The 18,821-nt window shown below is 40.3% G+C and overlaps 4 protein-coding genes across 4 annotated transcripts; all 4 read right to left on the reverse strand.

Moving 5' to 3' along the window:
* Nucleotides 1-714: 714 nt before the first annotated feature.
* LOC135643147 (beta-glucuronosyltransferase GlcAT14B-like) lies at nucleotides 715-7,780 on the reverse strand. Its single transcript, XM_065159783.1, has 4 exons — nucleotides 6,911-7,780; nucleotides 6,093-6,168; nucleotides 5,834-5,949; nucleotides 715-1,894 (listed from the first exon to the last, which is right to left on the reverse strand). The coding sequence occupies exons 1-4, from the start codon at nucleotides 7,536-7,538 to the stop codon at nucleotides 1,377-1,379; spliced, it is 1,338 nt and encodes a 445-aa protein (XP_065015855.1). The 5' UTR covers nucleotides 7,539-7,780; the 3' UTR covers nucleotides 715-1,376.
* A 749-nt stretch (nucleotides 7,781-8,529) lies between these two features.
* Nucleotides 8,530-9,969, reverse strand: LOC103991298 (2-alkenal reductase (NADP(+)-dependent)-like). Its single transcript, XM_009410700.3, has 4 exons — nucleotides 9,668-9,969; nucleotides 9,401-9,578; nucleotides 9,054-9,303; nucleotides 8,530-8,981 (listed from the first exon to the last, which is right to left on the reverse strand). The coding sequence occupies exons 1-4, from the start codon at nucleotides 9,899-9,901 to the stop codon at nucleotides 8,606-8,608; spliced, it is 1,038 nt and encodes a 345-aa protein (XP_009408975.1). The 5' UTR covers nucleotides 9,902-9,969; the 3' UTR covers nucleotides 8,530-8,605.
* Nucleotides 9,970-11,512: 1,543 nt separating this feature from the next.
* On the reverse strand, nucleotides 11,513-13,010 carry LOC103991299 (2-alkenal reductase (NADP(+)-dependent)). Its single transcript, XM_009410701.3, has 4 exons — nucleotides 12,706-13,010; nucleotides 12,439-12,616; nucleotides 12,092-12,341; nucleotides 11,513-12,019 (listed from the first exon to the last, which is right to left on the reverse strand). Exons 1-4 carry the CDS (start codon nucleotides 12,937-12,939, stop codon nucleotides 11,641-11,643), a joined length of 1,041 nt encoding a protein of 346 aa, XP_009408976.2. The 5' UTR covers nucleotides 12,940-13,010; the 3' UTR covers nucleotides 11,513-11,640.
* Nucleotides 13,011-14,359: 1,349 nt separating this feature from the next.
* LOC103991300 (2-alkenal reductase (NADP(+)-dependent)-like) lies at nucleotides 14,360-16,014 on the reverse strand. The gene is made up of 4 exons (XM_009410702.3): nucleotides 15,560-16,014; nucleotides 15,293-15,470; nucleotides 14,944-15,193; nucleotides 14,360-14,871 (listed from the first exon to the last, which is right to left on the reverse strand). The coding sequence occupies exons 1-4, from the start codon at nucleotides 15,791-15,793 to the stop codon at nucleotides 14,493-14,495; spliced, it is 1,041 nt and encodes a 346-aa protein (XP_009408977.2). The 5' UTR covers nucleotides 15,794-16,014; the 3' UTR covers nucleotides 14,360-14,492.
* Between the last annotated feature and the right edge of the window lie 2,807 nt (nucleotides 16,015-18,821).

An 18,821-nucleotide genomic window follows, 5' to 3' on the forward strand; every position in this document is an offset into this window, starting at 1 on the left:
ATGTTCATTACTGGTCTTTGTTAGTTGGATCTCCGAGGTTTAGTAACAATGTATCGGGTATGCTATCTTGTAGTTATATTGTTGTTTGTTACTCGTAGTGTCGGTGCTATGATGTAAAGATCAACTACCGATAGTTGCATGATAAATGACCCCATAACCAGTGGTATTCAAATTGAACCAAAAATTCAAAGCAAACCAAAAATGAAATGATTCATATTCGGATCGAACCAATTTTAATTTAAAAAAATATTAACTTAATCAAATTCACTATCTTAAGGGTATTTGTTAAACAAACCAGTCCAACAACACAAGTAACGATATTGATCTAATTTCAATGACATAAATGATGTGAGTTCAATTTCACAAATCGAATTGGATTATGATTTCCATTTGATTCACCTAATTAAATCAATTTAAAAAAAAATATTTTTAAAATTATAAACAATTGAACTGGATTAATTACCTTTAAGCGAAATGGTTCCAGATCAAACCTACCTTACTTTAATTGAACCAAGTAACCAAACCAGAAACAGATTCAATTCAGATCAACCCTATAATAGTTTAATTCAAACATATTTTAACACCCCAATCCGCAACAGTTTCAGTTGTTTAGCTACAATTAAATACAGGAATAAAACAGTTGATGCAAGATTTTGATGAATGCCAATACCACAAAGGAATTTATAAGAGGATTCATGAGAGCTTATCAGAGAATTAACAAAAGACCATTATAAATTATCAATATAAGAACCCAAAATCTTCGTTCTTTCTCACCTTCGAACCCCAATCTTGTGCTCAGAACAGGGTTCGATCTTATTATAGCAAGTACACTCGAGTGTTCCTATAATGATAACATCATCAGCATTCACCATCTGAGTACAACTTAAACATAACCCAAGGCATTTGGATTTCATAAAATACAACATAACCATGTCCACTTATTTGCACTAGTTTGATACGGACTTGTCTTTGGATCAAGATTAGTGCTAAAAAGTGCCCCTCGGTAATAAATCAGTGCGCGAATGCATCTCTCAGATCTCAAAAGCTGCTGAAGCTGAAAAATATTACAGCATTGAATCTGTTGTACTCGACATTAGGCTTCATGGATACAAGGGAGCTTCATGCCCCGCATGCAGCTTGTAATCTAACCATAACAAGGACTTTGCACTCTGCTGCTTTACCTAGTAACTTGTATATTGCAAACAAAAGCAACTAATGAACCATTATTTGCATAGAATCCTACTCTTTCGAGATCATGACCAAACAGGTGCATTACCTATTTGCTGCTTTGAACTGAAGGGGTACGCCAAGATAGCTCAATGCTCCATGTTTGAAGGAAAAAGAAGGTTTCCAATTCTCCCAACAGACTATCCATATCAAATGCAGTGCTTCTCATCAAAACCATCTACTGAGAGCAGATCCGTTATAAGGGCATTAAGCCTCTGAGCACCTGCCCCAGGCCTGAGCTCAGTGACGGTCCGCACTGTGTAGTGTGGATCATCACTAGTATTAGTCTTCAATGCGTCGCACCATGCACTAGGTACAAAACCATCAGGATCACGGCCTAACAGCGCCTCGTCAATCTTGTCGAGGACTGGGTCATCTCTGCCGAACTTCCGCGCAAATGGAGCATTGCTATCGACCATTCTTGTGAAGTCATCTAGGGTGAGAAAGTGAGGGTGCTGCTTCGGAGGGTTATCCCAAGAAATGAAATGAAGGTCATGGTTGACAGTGGTGTTGCGGAACTCGGGAACATTGCAGATGACGGTGTGAAAGTAGCCCTCAGGAGATGACAAAAAGTTTGCATAGTACATTAGAACTGTTCTTGGAAGGTTGTCCCACCCCCACAAACAGAACTCGATGAACTGATGAGAAACCATCATCCAAGCAGAGCCTGCAAAGAAATCAACCGTTAATGAGACAATTGCAAGTATATTCACACTAGTTCTACACCATTAGCATGTGGTGTCTGCTATATGGACGTTTTGTTTGTGACATAATCAGAGAAGGATTCATATATTTCATTTATAAACTACAAGATCTACTTGATGCATAATCCTGTGTTAAACCCCACAAACGTTATGCAAAGGTTAAGTGGTATGGAAGCATCAACATCTCAGGGTATGGAATGAATATTTTGACCTTATATTCAGTCTTTTTTCTTTCCCACCATCTGAGATACATGAACTAGTACAGTCTTCCATGAGTTGCAAACAGATGGATGCTTTATCAAATTTGGAAAGGGCATGCACAAACTAGAAACTGAATGCCAAGATAAGATGGGTTCTGATCCATAAAAATATCCACTTTCAGTATTGAAGAAAATAATATCTGTAAGGTCATTCAAACTACATTATCTGAGTACACCTTACAAGTTAACACCTCCACAAGACAACACATCAGAAATGTAGAAGTACATATCTCCAGTCTTGACCATTGGTTATCGGGCACAGGTGGTGCACTTGTCTGATTAAATAGTTTTACAATAAGTTCTTTGAACATACAAAAAGTCCAGTGTGTTAAATGACATGCAAATTCTTTAGATGACAAAATGAGTATCAAATTCACATTGGTGAAATCTACTTATTTTTCCAACATAAGATGAGCTGGATTTCAAGTATATCACAGCATAGGTAAGCTAATTATTCCACAAAGATAAGGCAAGTAGAAGAAAAAGAAGGTGAAAACAAACATAATCCGGAGTCCAATAAGAATCAAACAGCTTGGAGATCATGGTTCCATTTATCAAGTCATATTATCTGACCCTATATGAAACATTTCGTGTTTTGGGTATATTATCCATCTTTGTTCAAGAATTGGTTGACACGCTGAATATGTTTCCAAATCATTACTTACAACTAGACACTCATTATTACAGATGATGTTCATCACATGGAAAAGTAATTATGATAATGATTGTACAGAAGGGGAGATAAAAGTAGGCTAGAAGCAGGTATGAGAAACATGTAATAGATCTTAGTAACATGAACTATAATATGAGACTTTAACATTAGTTTCAACTGTAGATCAATCTGCTCTCTCCATCTTTTCACTTGCTTCCTATAGCATTCACTAATGAAGATTCATGTGCATACCATTCGTTAGTTTCTTGAACCAAATACTTAAAAACAAGCTAAAGAATACAGTCGGTCAAGTTCCACAGAGAGGAATTGCACTTTGCAGTATAGACAGTTTACATTAAAATATTCAACAAAATATAATCAGGCACAAACAGAGAATACATAAAGAAGACATAAAAAGAGATATTAAAGTTATGGAGTGGCGTTTATACTCTTTAACAAATTATTGAAGTGATAAGATGCAAGAATCACAGAAAAGCAAATGCAATCATAGTTATTATCATCAATTATTTAATTACAATAATATAATGGTAAAAATAATAGCAACAAGGATATACTAAATAAGCAATCACTTTTTCATGCTTATGCGACCACAAAATATGTAGGTGGTTGTTCACATGGACTATGTATATGGCTGCTTATGTGGTATTGAAGCCAAGACCACATACGCATATGCAAGCATGGGCTAAATAATTTTTTCGAACATAGCTAGCAACTAATATAAGAATCTTAGAAATGTGAACTATATGCAACAACTAGTTCCTATACTTGTCAGACAACATACTATAAAAAGTGGGAACATACTTGGGAATCAACACATGTTTCTGCCTCGTGGAAGCATGTAACACATGGAAATGGCAAAAGAAAAGATAATATTAGATCACAAGAAACACAGAGTTTACATAGCTTGGCTCTAACTATTATATATGTGGCGTTGCAAGAGTCCACTTGTTATCCAACTAGTGGTACATTACTTTCGAGGAGAAACTAACAAGCTAGGGCTTTAAGATACGAGAATGAAGTACACCACGCTGAAGAAAAGAAGCACGGACAATCAGTTTCGTCACCAACCCATTTGGTGTGACTGGCTATGACCTTCTGAGCCTGAGACTTCATGGGGAAGAGTTGGCTCCTTGGGTCAGACTATCCCATATGTGTTGTCTGACTTTCTTCTTCTCCGAAGGTTACTTGACCTAGCCTTCTACCCGGATGGAGGTGCTTTCTGAGCCAGACCTTAAGCAATTTGCCTTAGCCCATAAATACTGAATACGAGTATCCTAAAGCAAGGGTGAAAGAAATGAATAACGCACTAAGTTCAATGTCAATTTCTTTTCAGAGCCGACCTTTGATATCTGCTCCTTAGTCACCTAGATTACAATTTTCTATACTATGCGAGTGAGAAGAATTGACATAACTCTGTAAGCGCAACAAGCAAGCAACTACCATCAGATCTGATTCAGTGTTCTATGCATAGCTTGATATAACTGCCAAAAAATGGCCAATCCAAGAAAGCCATGTCACAGGCTAAACTGCCAAAGTCTCCCCACACACAGGGGTACATCCTGTGTGATAACTCCATTTTCCCCAAGTAAGACTTCAAAGATCCATAATTAGTAATGATTGTAACTCATTATATTTCAGTCCAATTAATAAGCTTCCCTTAAGCCTTGAACAAATTTTCTATTTTTCTTGTATATTTACCTTCATCAGATGATAAGCAAACAGTTCAGCTTTGGGTTGCAACAATAACAAAAGCTGGTATTTTTATGGTAAGGTTAGAAAATCATAGATATTGAGGGCACTTGATTTCCAAATACCACTTTCAGCATCCTTTTGTGTTGTCTGCAGTGAACATGTACAGGTTTTAGGCCCAGGATTCTTTGATACAGTTCCTAAACGTGAACCAAAAGATCTAAAGAATTCACCAATCTTGACCAAAATTTGCTAGATTGATTCAGAATCCCCAACAAAACTGAAATCAGTCAGATGGAGCCAAAAAATCCAAAGGATGCTCAGAAATCCCACCAATCCCAGATTCAAGCAAGGCCAATTCCTTGCAATGCCACGATCTACAGGATTCACCAACCTTGATTCGGATATGCTAGATCAATTCAGAACCTCAACAAAATTGAAATCAGTTGGCCCGGAGCCACAAAGTCCAAAAGATGTTCAGGAATCCCCATCATTCTCAGACTGACCTCAATTAATGACAGGCCAGTTCCTTCCAGTCCAACCCCAAGTCATCGCATATTGTCCTAAGTGGCAGTGGATGTTTCTATCATATTCCATGCCAATTCCGTTTGACCTCTATGTACCAAATCCTAGCCCATTCAATTTTTTTTTTCCAGTACTTATCTCATTCCTGATCCCTCAAACAATCTATGATGTGGTCTCATCATTCACAAAACTAAGAATAGAATTTGTGTTAAATTATTTGAGACTGATCAAATAACCTCTTCTTATTTTGGTTAAAAACTTTTCAATGTTTTAAGTATTTTTATATTATTGGGACACCCAAATGCAACTCATAGACATATCCATATCTCAAAAGTTTTGGTAGCAAAACACAGATACAAATACAGTTATATGAGAGCATTGAATAACATAACTATATAAATCTGACAGCCACCTGTTATACATAAAAAATAGTAATCATATGTCACACTGGCATTACTCAACCAACTAATATCATGTACACTATTCCATCGTATCTTGCATGTCAAAGCAGATGGAAAGAAACTGTCAATCTGCCACAACTTCCTAGTTGCAGTAGCAATACATGGTCACCTGAATAACTAGATTGTCATAGTTCCGAGTTTAAGCGGACAATTGCCCACCATGCATGATTGTTTAAATAATCACCAACTAACATGTAACCCACTATGAAAGCATGTTTCATACAAGAAATGCAAACTAGATAAATTATTAGTAAACTATACACATGAAATAATGAGTTAGACCTATACTAGTACCTGTAAAGAGCTTGAATGCAGTGGGCATGCTTCTTTTCTCAGAAACCCAAAATAAATCTGTTTTGTGCATGCTATAAAGCCCAGGGTCTATAATTAAAGGCCTAGCCCTGTGATACCTGCACCACAAATCATAAAATTTACTTCTTAGGAGACCATTACCCGAATGAATCTAAATTGAAAAGCTTCTCCCAGACCAAAGCTCCAATTGGAAAGGCCATATAAAGATCTCAAATAATGAATCAACATAAATCTTACGTACTCCTTCCATCCAATGTCACTAGTGTGCTCTATAAAGTTCAGGTCTCTAGTCAAACTTGACAGTGTGTACAATAGATCTGCCAAAGACAAGAAAATTGAGCATCAAGCAAAATGGAACTGCTATTACATGCAACCAAGAATTGGATGGTATAATAAATCAGTCATTTGAAAACATAACTTCCTTGAACTAGAACCGTTTCCTGAATTGAAAACTACTTAACTTTTTGATAATATTAAAAAATAATCAACGAGATCGACAAAAGGGGATAAAAGAGCTTCAGAAGTTAAGACAACTTATCTATCTAGAAGCAAACAACATATCATTTGATCTATCAAATAAAAAAAATTAAGAGTAACTTCCTACACACAAGGGCCAGTTTGGTTCTCACTAAGAGGTGCTTACAAGAAAGTGTATCCGGTCAAGAATATGAATTTCAATGGTGGAATGATGACATCAAACTAAATGACAGATCACATTGGTAGCTCAATGAGAGGCACCAGATACCTAATTGCAGTACATGTAAACATGTGTTGCCAACAGATGCGCTCTACCCAGATAGCATCTCCCAACAGAGGAATGTGGAAAAGCAAACCCAGCAACCAAATATTCTGTGCAAGGCCTAACCAGCATATGATACCCAACATATTCATTAAATATTTTAAGCGGGGAAAATATCAATTTAGAATTCCAAATTGATGGCAAGAAAGCAAACAAAAAAAATCAGATTGCAGGAACATAATGTATAGAACCAAATTAGGAAAATCCTAATGCGAAGTAGATATAAAAGCCACATCAAATGATTGGGTAACCCATCGTACCGTCCTGGGTGATGAGAGGGTAATCGGAGGCACTGAGATTGATAAACCAGTCCCAGTCGCCGCCCTCCTTGAGGAGGATGGCGGCGGCGTGAAGGGTGTTGGAGACCATCGTGGGCCCACGATAAGTGACGAGGTTGGCTCGGGCGACGACCCTGACGTTGCCGAAACGAGTGTAGACCGGATCGTCTCGGATGACGGTGGCGAGCTCGAGGCGCTCTGCTGCGGAGGCTTCGAGATCGAGGTGGAGCACGTACTGGTTGGCCGGGTGATAGAGCGCGCGGAGGGTCCGGCGGATACTGCCGCCGTCCCCGGCTGAGCCGGAGATAAGGTAAGCAAGGCGGGGGACCGGCCGAGCCGATGCTCCGGACGGTGGCGGGAAGCGGAGCTTGGACTCGACGAAGTGGGGCTCGTCGCCGCCGGGGGAGGGGATCTGGGAAAAGGAAAGGAGGAGGAGAGCATGGCGAGACAAGGAGGAGGCGGCAAAGAAGGGCGACGACGAAGAGAAGACGAAGGCGGAGATGAGGAGGGACGAGATGAAGAAAGAGGCGAGCAGGGGTACCACCCACTTCCGCCGCCGCAGCTGCTGCAGCAGCGGTGGCGGCGGCGGAGATGGCTGTTTCGTCTCCATGGCCCACCAACCACCGGCCTTGGATGGCGCACCACCGGCTGCTTTCGGTTCCGATGGACCGGAATCCGATATCTGTTACTTGTGCGAGCGAGACGGAGAGGGAGAGGGTGTTGGGATCACGCGTGTAGTCGGGCGAGCGGGTCGTGATGAACTGTCGTGCTTCGGTTGGATGGTGGATGAGAGAGCTGCTTTGATGCACGACTTAAGAGACGACAAAGCACGGGAGGCGGTTGTGGCGGCAATCACGTGGCGCGTAGAAAAGCCAGGGCACCTGGTCACGGTGAATCAAGTCGCTGCGCGAAGCATTTTAAAGGTCCCGGTGGGCAATGTCGGAAGTGGTGCGTTTACCTCCCGGGTGTCGGCCACCAATCGGTGACGGGTCCAGATCAAGTGGGACCGGATAGCCAAAATATCGGCCTAAGAGACGACACGTCAACCGATCGTCTTGGAGACATCGCAGATAAAGTCACCCTCTCACCGACCCCCGTCATCATTGTCAGACAGTGCGGGTACTATGCGACCCACCACGGTCTCCCGTAGTAACCCAGGCAATTCATTCTCCGGCGGTCCATTGACGATAAAAAGCTTCGAGCGAATTTCTGGAAAAAAAAATTATTTTTTTGAAATTCTTCACAGAATTTTTTTTTTGAAATAGTGTTTTTTACTAATCATTTTATACTTCCGTCGATTACCCCCTCCGTCCCGCGTCCGCCCAGCCCAGCCCAGCCTAGCCTAGCCCATCAACCATCACCTTTATCGTCGCCGTCGTCGGAACCGAACAGTCGACAACGGTGGTGCTCGATCGAAGCAAGTGGAGGGCAAACCAGCGCGCAATGGAGGGGGGCGGCCAACTCTCGCGCGAGGACTACAGTGGAGGGGGCGATCTCGCACGAAAGAGGGGGGATGCGGGTGACGACGAGCCCTCGCACGAGGGCTACCGCCAGCGGCGGGTAACGATGGGTCACCAGAAGAAAAAAAAAGTAAAATGATCTTTGAAGGACGCGAAAAATAAATATTTTTTAGAAAATTCGTCCAAAAGCTTTCCGCTGTTATTCATCACAAGCGATTCACTCATTCAACTGCACCAGCGTTTTGCCGACATTATCACCACGAAACAGCCCAGCAAAAGCAGATGGCACGCTTTCGAGGCCAGTGGAAATGTCTTCGACTGCTCGCATTCTGTCATGGCGAAGATGGTCGGATGTGGACGATATGAATCCAGCGTACACGTGAAGGTGATCCAAGGCGAGGAACCCGCGGAGTGTGATCCGTTTATAGATCACATCGACCATATCAAGCGCCACTCGCTTGCCAGCGTCCGCGTATTCGGAGATTGCTCCGCATACTGCAACTCTACCAAAGAGGTTCATGTTGGCGACTGCAGCCTCTAACATCGCAGAACCAACGTTGTCGAAGTATATGTCGATTCCTTCCGGGAAGTACCTATTCATAGAAGTAATCAGGAAGTATGAACTGCTGCTTGCAAAGATCGATACAAGATGGGATCTGTCTTACCTTCTAAGAGCAGACTTCAGATCAGGTTCTTCTTTGTAGTTAAACGCGTCATCAAATCCAAGCTTCTCTTTTAGAAGATCCACCTTCGTCTTGCTTCCGGCGCATCCCACGACGTAGCAGCCAGAGAGCTTGGCGTATTGGCCGACCAAACTCCCCACCGAACCGGATGCTGCGGAGACGAAGACCGTCTCCCCCTTCTTCGGCTTGCAGATGTCGTAGAAGCCAGCGTAAGCTGTCAATCCACTCGTCCCTGCGGCAAACAGCAGTGCGTTATGATCAGAGTGTCTCGTGGCCTTCTCCGTCTGTCAATCTTGTGGATCCATTTCCTGCGTCTCTCTGATAATTACCTAAGATGCTCGCATGGTATGACAGCGGGAACTCATGCGGGTCAACCTTGGTCAACGTGGTTCCCGGCCGGACGACCGTGTATTCCTCCCAGGCCAGAAGTCCGACCACCACATCGTCTCTTTCGAACTCCTGGTTCCCTGAGACCACCACCTTCCCCACTCCGAAGGCATCGATTCTCTGTAGCAAAGGTCGCCAGATGCACGCCGAGCTCGTGAAGAAACAAGCTAGCAAACCCAACGAACGACGATAATTAACAGGAAGCTCGCCTGCCCGGGCTGGATGCGTGTTGCAGCAGCAGAGGTCTTCTGTGTGGAACTGTACGTCTTCATGCGGTTGAGCTGGTAGGGATCGATCGACAGGAACAAGTTCTTGACGACTACTTCCTTGGACCCCTGCGCGGCGGAGAGGACAAGCGGTGCGCTCCGGAGCTCGAAGTCGGACTCGTTGGGGAGGCCATCGATGGCGTGCTTGATGATGATGTGCTTGTTCTCCACCTCCATCCTCGCTGCGCTCTCTGTTCTTGCCAATGGCGGCTAGTTAACGATCCCTTGCTGCGTAACGATAAACACGCCAATCTGGCAGATAGAAGAAAGAGTGTCCTCGTCCTTTTATTATTTTAATATTTTTGATATTATATCATTATAATTTTAAATTATAAAAATTATGATAACATGAAGATTCTATCAATAATAAAAATCATAATATCAATATGATTTTCTAAATTATAAAATAATTTAATAAATATTTTATATTGATTATTAATTAAAAATATATATAATTATCATATTTTGTAATCTCTCTTTGTGTATATAAATTCATAGTCACTCTCAATTAAAAAATTAATTAATTATTTTTTCTCATGATATCATAACCATAATTGCTCAAAAGATTTTTTTAATTTTATTTTTACTATTATTTCTTTATACCTTTTCCTTTATCATAGTTAAAGGTAATGCTTTGCTGTACCTATTCTTTCAACTGGTTGAATATAGCATTACAATTTCTATTTAGTTTTATACTTTAATAAACTTTTCTTTTTTATAAGTGCCTTTGCATTTTTTTTTTCTTGACTTTTTGGCATGATCGGTAATAACTCTTCGTATCACCCCCAATTATTTTACTATTGAAAATACTATTGACTCCATTAACATTGCAATCCAAGCTCCTCTCAAACTCATATTCACAAACTATATCTCTTATTATACTTGATTATTTAATCGATTATGATATTATGGGTTAAGTAAATAATATCATCACTTTTCCTCTACAAATGATTAGAGAGAATAATCTTAAGATTATTAATCCTAAATATATTTTTTTAATAGGTCAATATCATTTTTTTAGAAGTGTTATCATTACCTTTCTCTCTCATCAAATTATTCCTTAGTCTCTACAAATTTTTTCTTACGAAGTATAGTCCAAATTTACAATAATATACATCAACCAATCTCGTAGTCACCTAATGCAACTTCTAGAAATTCTTTAAAACTCTAATGATAAAGAGATCATTTTTTTCATGTATTAAATATTCTTGGTCCAAATTATAAGGAGATCTCGTGATAAACTTATAAGTTTTGAAGAATTATGAGACAAGTCAATCGATCATCTCGGGATAACACAGTGAAACTCACTCTCTCTAATACCCCTTTCATCGTCGTCCGATAATGCAGGTACCATGGGACCCACCATTGTCTCCTATCACAATGTAAACAATTCATTCTCCTACTGTACATTATTGACGATAAAAAGATTCGAGTGAATTTTTAGAAAAAATATTTATTTTTTTGAAATTCTTCACATAACATTCATATTTTAAAATAATTAAATATTTTTTAATAATCATTTTATCCTTACTTTAGTTAAACCCTTTACCCAGCCCAGCCCATTAGCCATCGCCTGCATTGTCACCTTCGTCGGAACTCAATAATCAATGATGATGGCGCTCGTTCGATGCCAGTGGAGTGTGAACTTATGCGTGATGAAAGGAGACGATCAACTCTAGCACAAGAGCTATAGTGGAGGGAGCGATCCGCATGAAGAAAGGGACTTGCAAGCTTCGACGAGGATTACGAGCAATGATTGGGATGACAGAGGTAATGATGGGTCCCGTAGAAAAACAAAAGGTAAAATAAAATTTTCATAAAATTAGTAAGAACATGTAAATTTTTGAAAAATAAACGTTTTTTCGAAAATTCGCCAAAAGCTTTCCGCTCTTATTCATCACAAGCAATTCAGTCTATCACAAACTTGTCAAATGCACGAGCTTTTTGCCGACATTATCACCTCGAAACAGCCCAGCAAAAGCAGATGGCACGCTTTCGAGGCCAGTGGATATGTCTTCGACTGCTCGCATTCTGCCATGGCGAAGATGGTCGGATGTGGACGATATGAATCCAGCGTACACGTGAAGGTGATCGAAGGCGAGGAACCCGCGGAGTGTGATCCGTTTATAGATCACATCGACCGTATCAAGCGCCAGTCGCTTGCCAGCGTCCGCGTATTCGGAGATTGCTCCGCATACTGCAACTCTACCAAAAAGGTTCATGTTGGCGACTGCAGCCTCTAACATCGCAGAACCAACGTTGTCGAAGTATATGTCGATTCCTTCCGGGAAGTACCTATTCATAAAAGTAATCAGGAAGTATGAACTGCTGCTTGCAAAGATCGATACAAGATGGGATCTGTCTTACCTTCTAAGAGCAGACTTTAGATCAGGTTCTTCTTTGTAGTTAAACGCGTCATCAAATCCAAGCTTCTCTTTTAGAAGATCCACCTTCGTCTTGCTTCCGGCGCATCCCACGACGTAGCAGCCAGAGAGCTTGGCGTATTGGCCGACCAAACTCCCCACCGAACCGGATGCTGCGGAGACGAAGACCGTCTCCCCCTTCTTCGGCTTGCAGATGTCGTAGAAGCCAGCGTAAGCTGTCAATCCACTCGTCCCTGCGGCAAACAGCAGTGCGTTATGATCAGAGTGTCTCGTGGCCTTCTCCGTCTGTCAATCTTGTGGATCCATTTCCTGCGTCTCTCTGATAATTACCTAAGATGCTCGCATGGTATGACAGGGGGAACTCATGCGGGTCAACCTTGGTCAACGTGGTTCCCGGCCGGACGACCGTGTATTCCTCCCAGGCCAGAAGTCCGACCACCACATCGTCTCTTTCGAACTCCTCGTTCCCTGAGACCACGACCTTCCCCACTCCGAAGGCATCGATTCTCTGTAGCAAAGGTCGCCAGATGCACGCCGAGCTCGTGAAGAAACAAGCTAGCAAACCCAACGAACGACGATAATTAACAGGAAGCTCGCCTGCCCGGGCTGGATGCGTGTTGCAGCAGCAGAGGTCTTCTGTGTGGAACTGTACGTCTTCATGCGGTTGAGCTGGTAGGGATCGATCGACAGGAACAAGTTCTTGACGACTACTTCCTTGGACCCCTGCGCGACGGAGAGGACAAGCGGCGCGCTCCGGAGCTCGAAGTCGGACTCGGTGGGGAGGCCATCGATGGCGTGCTTGATGATGATGTGCTTGTTCTCCAGCTCCATCCTCGCTGCGCTCCCTGTTCTTCCCAATGGTGGCTACTTAATGGTCCCTCTCTCCGTAAATAGAAACATGTGGAGCAGCCGGAACAGCGAATCAGGCAGAAGGGGTATCACCGTTCGGAAAGATAAGTGTATCCACATCCTCTTATTATTTTAATATTTTAATACTATATTATTATAATTTTAAATTATGAAAATTATGATAACATATTATGAGGATTCTATTAATAATAAATATCATGATATCAATATGATTTCCTAAATTATAAAATAATTTAAAAAATAATTTATATTTATTATTGATTAAGATAATTATGTAATTATCATATTTTATAATCTCTTTGTATATATAAATTTTAATTAATTATTTTTTGTCTTCTGATATCATAGCCATAGTTACTTCAAAGAGGTTTTTTTAAATATTTTTTTTGCTATTATTGTTTTATACTTTTTTTCTTAGGTAATTTTTTGCCACTATTATACTTTGTAGCATCTCTTTCATCATGATTGAATATAGAATTGCAGTTTCTATTTAGCTTTATGCTCTAGTTAATCTCTTTTTCTTGTAAGCGGTTTTGAAATTTTTTTTCTCCATTTTTTGATATGATCGGTGATATATGTTCAACTAGTCACTCATCTCATCTCATGTCACCCCCAATTCTTTTATTCTTGAAAATACTCTTCTCTTCATTAATAATGTAATCGAAGCTCCTCTCAAACTCAAATCCACATATTATACCTCTTATTATACTTAATTTTATTTAATCGATTATGATTTTATTGGTTATGTAAACAGTATCATCACTTGCCCTCTACAAATGATTAGAGAGAATAACTTTAAGGTTATTAATCATAAATACACTTTTTGGATTCCTAAATATCATCATCTTCTTTTGAGTATCATCATTGCCCTTCTCTTTCCTTAATCTCTAAAATTTTCAAAGCTTACAATAATGTACATCAACCAATACCTAATGTAACTTCACGAAACCCTCTTAAGAGTATGAAAGAGTACATAATTTATTTCTAAGAGTATAAAATCTATTTCAAATTATAAAAAACTTCGAGTGAATTTCTAGAAAAAATATTTACTTTTTTGAAATTCTTCACATAATATTCATATTTTGAAAAAAAAATTAAAATTTTTTTAATAATCATTTTATCCTTAGTTACCTCCTTCACCCAACTCAGCCCATTAGCCATAACCTGCATTGTCGCCCTTGTTAGAATCCAACATTCGACGATGATGGTGCTCGCTTGATGCTAGTGAAGTGCAAACTTATACGCAACGAATGGGGGTGATCAACTCTCGCACGAGGATTATAGTAGCGGGAGCGATATGCATAAAGAAGGAGGGTTGCGGGCTACCATAAGGGTTACATGTAATGGTGGGATGACAAAAGTAACGATGAGTCCATTCAAAGAAGGTAAAATAGTTTTTTCATAAAATTAGGAGCGCTGTTTCATAAGTTTTCAAAATAAGAACGCGTAAAATTTTGAAAAATAAACGTTTTTTCGAAAATTCGCCCAAAAGCTTTCCGCTGCAATTCAGTCTATCACAAACTTGTCAATTGCACGAGCTTTTTGCCGACATTATCACCTCGAAACAGCCCAGCAAAAGCGGATGGCACGCTTTCGAGGCCAGTGGATATGTCTTCGACTGCTCGCATTCTGCCATGGCGAAGATGGTCGGATGTGGACGATATGAATCCAGCGTACAGGTTAAGGTGATCCAAGGCGAGGAACCCGCGGAGTGTGATCCGTTTATAGATCACATCGACCATATCAAGCGCCGCTCGCTTGCCTGCGTCCGTGTACTCGGAGATTGCTCCGCATAATGCAACTCTACCAAAGAGGTTCATGTTGGCGACTGCAGCATCTAACATCGCAGAACCAACGTTGTCGAAGTATATGTCGATTCCTTCCGGGAAGTACCTATTCATAGAAGTAATCAGGAAGTATGAACTGCTGCTTGCAAAGATCGGTGCAAGATGGGATCTGTCTTACCTTCTAAGAGCAGACTTCAGATCAGGTTCTTCTTTGTAGTTAAATGCGTCATCAAATCCAAGCTTCTCTTTTAGAAGATCCACCTTCGTCTTGCTTCCGGCGCATCCCACGACGTAGCAACCAGAGAGCTTGGCGTATTGGCCGACCAAACTCCCCACCGAACCGGATGCTGTAGAGACGAAGACCTTCTCCCCCTTCTTCGGCTTGCAAATGTCGTAGAAGCCAGCGTAAGCCGTCAATCCACTCGGCCCTGCGGCAAACAGCAGTGCGCCATGATCAGTGTGTCTCGTGGCCTTCTCCGTCTGTAAATCTTGTGGGTCCATTTCCTGCGTCTCTCTGATATGATTACCTAAGATGCTCACATGGTATGACAGGGGGAACTCATTCGGGTCAACCTTGGTCAACGTGGTTCCCGGCCGGACGACCGTGTATTCCTCCCAGGCCAGAAGTCCGACCACCACATCGTCTCTTTCGAACTCCTCGTTCCCTGAGACCACGACCTTCCCCACGCCGAAGGCATCGATTCTCTGTAGCAAAGGTCGCGAGATGCACACCGAGCTCGTGAAGAAACAAGCTAGCAAACCCAACGAACGACGATAATTAACAGGAAGCTCGCCTGCCCGGGCTGGATGCGTGCTGCAGCTGCAAAGGTCTTCTGCGAGGAGCTGCACGTCTTCATGCGGTTGAGCTGGTAAGGATCGATCGACAGGAACAAGTTCTTGACGACCACTTCCTTGGACCCCTGCGCGACGGAGAGGACCAGCGGCGTGCTCCGGAGCTCGAAGTCGGACTCGGTGGGGAGACCGTCGATGGCGTGCTTGATGATGATGTGCTTGTTCTCCACCTCCATCCTCGCTGCGCTCTCCGTTCTTCCCAATGACGGCTAGAAAGGTATCTAACGATCCCTCTGTATGTAAATAAAAACATTTGGAGCAGAGGAAACAGCCAATCTGGTAGAAGGTGTATCACAAACAACCATCGCCGGCGAAGCTGTATAGACAGCATCGAGTATTTGGATCCCGTACAACACTACGGACACTTCTATCGTGAGTAGCATCTGCCTAATGCGTGGCTTGGAATCTTTGTCGTAATCGGTTGATACGAGCTGTGTTTTTTGTCATTTAGCATTCCACATGTGGATTTCAGTCAGCATTTGTCGGATATATAATATCAGCTTCCAAGATGACAAGGAGTTTATTGGCTGATTCGAGCGTTGATCTCAACGTGACTTGCATAACCGACTGAAGTAAGAATTAATATATAATGTACTGTGTGTTTATTGTCTCCAATTTATGACTCGAATAAGATTTTTTTTTTTTTTGCAAATGTAAGTGACAAATGTGAAATTCGAATTCAGAACGTTATAATAAAATATCAAAACTTTTATCAGCTAAACTAATTGATATTTTTATTTAGTACAACTGATGATGATTAAAGCCCGATTGACAAAGAATTCATCTTATGTCATTTTTCACGTTGACACCCTCTTTTATCTCATGAAGGATGCATCTAACACCAGTATATAGCTACTCATCAACGGAACCTTTTATCATTACTCAACCAAAACTAATTTAAGTAACCCATATCGATGATCTTATCAATCATCTTAATATCACAATCGTTACCTTAAAAGTTAATCTAATTCACCTTGACAGCCTTTTAACTAATTTTGAGGTATATGACAAAAGTATTTAGTGTGTGATGGGTGCACCAATGATTAAAAAAAAAAATAAAGTGTATGACGTAGTCGATAATATCTAAAACTTATCGTAAAATGCATATGGCAAAGAAAGAAAGTAATCAAAATGCTTGATGTAACTCGAAAAGTTGCTTTTACCATCATGTGTATATGCCCAATACATAAATGCATCTTAAAACTATAATCCTTATAATCGATACATCTCAAGTCAAAAGAAGAAGAGGATGACTTGTGTATGCCCAAAACACAAAGACATCTTAAAAGCATAATCCTTATAGTCGATACATCTCAAGTCAAAAGAAGAAGGGGATGACATGTGTAGGCCCAATACACAAAGGCATCTTAAAATCATAATCCTTATAGTTGATACATAAGTCGAAAGAAGGGGATGACATGTGTATACCCAATACACAAAAGCATTTTAAAAGCATAATCCTTATAATTGATATATCTCAAGTCAAAAAGAAGAAGGAGATAACATGTGTGTGCCCAATACACAAAGGCATCTTAAAAGCATAATCCTTATAATCGATACATCTCAAGTCAAAAGAAGAAGGGGATGACCAAACATAAAAATATTCCTCTAATGTTTGATGCATTCGTATAATACAAAACACAACTAAGCACCACATAATAAGTACCTAATATACATAATAACAATCGAGGCTTCTAAAACAAAAATTATGTTTTGGAATAATAGCGATAGGAACAATATAATAATTATTTTTTTATCAAGACATATGAGTTCCATTCAACGCATGCATAGACATGCCATCGACATGACACTCAATGAAATTATCTCTTATTAAACCAACAATTATAAAGCTAACAATATATAAAATAATATATTAAAAATGAACTCATTAAAAATATAGAACTCACAATGGGCTTTTTACGTCAACAATTAAAGAACAATTAAAAAATATATAATTCACTTGGAGCCTTTAACATATAGACACTATCTTGATCATAGATAGACACCATCGACTAATGAGTTAAGTTGATTGATTCATCATCGAATTTACATATCCTTCTTGATGACTCTTTATTGATAGGAGAGTTGACGTGGCTAGCCGATGTAGAGAGTCCGCTAAAGGAGGTGATTCACTATGAGTGGCCTGACTTTGCTATGGAGAAGTTGAATATGAGAGCTAGATTCTCCTAGTTGTCGAGCCACCTCATAATTGTGTCTCTGAATGGCGTCGGGTGTCATGCACAGCTAGTCCATGTTGGGAGTATCCCAACTCAGTTCATTTGATGTTTAAGTCAGCAAAAGATAAAAGAGGAAAAAATACAGTAGTATAAGCAGTATAAATGAGATAGTAGAGGGTTTTTGCCTGCCCCCTATCTTGGTATAGGGCTTGGCTTTTATATTTAAGCATCAAGCAGTTTAGATGTGTGTTAGCCAAGGCCCCTCTTACCTTGTATGATGAGGGCATTAATGAGGGTGGCTCGTTAGCATGTGTCCTCTGGTACCTTGGGCGGACCGTTGGGATGCCTTTTGATTGACTCCCTTACCTCTTTGTATTCGGTAGGGAGTAGTCCCTCAATCAGTTATATAAAAGGGAAGGCTATTGAAACCAATGATATGACTTTTGTTGAGATGTCATCAGGAGATGAGTTACCAGTTATTAATACGAACATGAGTTTTTTAATTATAGTATCAATAAGGAGTGAGTTTTGTGTGCCAACCTCGACAAGTCATGTAGGGTAGATCGCTACCGACGACTGAGGGGAGCTCGGGGAGCTCGCAAGCTTTTCCGTATCAATCATGATCATTAGAAGTTTACTAGACATAACATTCTTTTGCAAGAATAAATTAAAATTTAAAATATGAGATACGAGATATAAATATTTTTATTTTCGAAGACATTACTCACATCATATTTCACAAAATTTACCTCTGTCATATGTGACCGATTCTAAAAATTGTACAAGTCATATCAATTTCACTATATTGGATTAGTGATCAAAATCGATGATATCTGGCATCGATATGCTGAAAATAACATCGAAAAAAATAAATTTGTATATAATTTTTAAATAATAAAATTCGCTTAGGTAGTTCCACAATTTTTACGGGTATCGTAAGACTTGCATGTGAAACCATGCTAAAAAATGTGTTTTCATATATGTTATTTTTATCAGAATTTTTTTATATGAACCATATAAACAACAG

Source organism: Musa acuminata, chromosome BXJ3-7 (assembly GCF_036884655.1).
Source record: "Musa acuminata AAA Group cultivar baxijiao chromosome BXJ3-7, Cavendish_Baxijiao_AAA, whole genome shotgun sequence".
NCBI classification, from domain to species: domain Eukaryota; kingdom Viridiplantae; phylum Streptophyta; class Magnoliopsida; order Zingiberales; family Musaceae; genus Musa; species Musa acuminata.

Excerpts from the sequence above, each read along its gene's own strand:
- LOC103991300 (XM_009410702.3), bottom strand. The coding sequence starts at position 15,793 with ATGGAGGTGGAGAACAAGCACATCATCATCAAGCACGCCATCGACGGT. Across the intron at positions 15,471-15,559 it reads CACGCATCCAGCCCGGGCAG|AGAATCGATGCCTTCGGCGT; the intron begins GCGAGCTTCCTG and ends CCTTTGCTACAG. Across the intron at positions 15,194-15,292 it reads ATACCATGTGAGCATCTTAG|GGCCGAGTGGATTGACGGCT; the intron begins GTAATCATATCA and ends TGTTTGCCGCAG.
- LOC135643147 (XM_065159783.1), bottom strand. The coding sequence starts at position 7,538 with ATGGAGACGAAACAGCCATCTCCGCCGCCGCCACCGCTGCTGCAGCAG. Across the intron at positions 6,169-6,910 it reads CCCTCTCATCACCCAGGACG|ATCTATTGTACACACTGTCA; the intron begins GTACGATGGGTT and ends TGTCTTTGGCAG. Across the intron at positions 1,895-5,833 it reads TGCATTCAAGCTCTTTACAG|GCTCTGCTTGGATGATGGTT; the intron begins GTACTAGTATAG and ends ATTTCTTTGCAG.
- LOC103991299 (XM_009410701.3), bottom strand. The coding sequence starts at position 12,939 with ATGGAGCTGGAGAACAAGCACATCATCATCAAGCACGCCATCGATGGC. Across the intron at positions 12,342-12,438 it reads ATACCATGCGAGCATCTTAG|GGACGAGTGGATTGACAGCT; the intron begins GTAATTATCAGA and ends TGTTTGCCGCAG. Across the intron at positions 12,020-12,091 it reads CTAAAGTCTGCTCTTAGAAG|GTACTTCCCGGAAGGAATCG; the intron begins GTAAGACAGATC and ends TTTTATGAATAG.
- LOC103991298 (XM_009410700.3), bottom strand. The coding sequence starts at position 9,901 with ATGGAGGTGGAGAACAAGCACATCATCATCAAGCACGCCATCGATGGC. Across the intron at positions 9,579-9,667 it reads CACGCATCCAGCCCGGGCAG|AGAATCGATGCCTTCGGAGT; the intron begins GCGAGCTTCCTG and ends CCTTTGCTACAG. Across the intron at positions 8,982-9,053 it reads CTGAAGTCTGCTCTTAGAAG|GTACTTCCCGGAAGGAATCG; the intron begins GTAAGACAGATC and ends TTCTATGAATAG.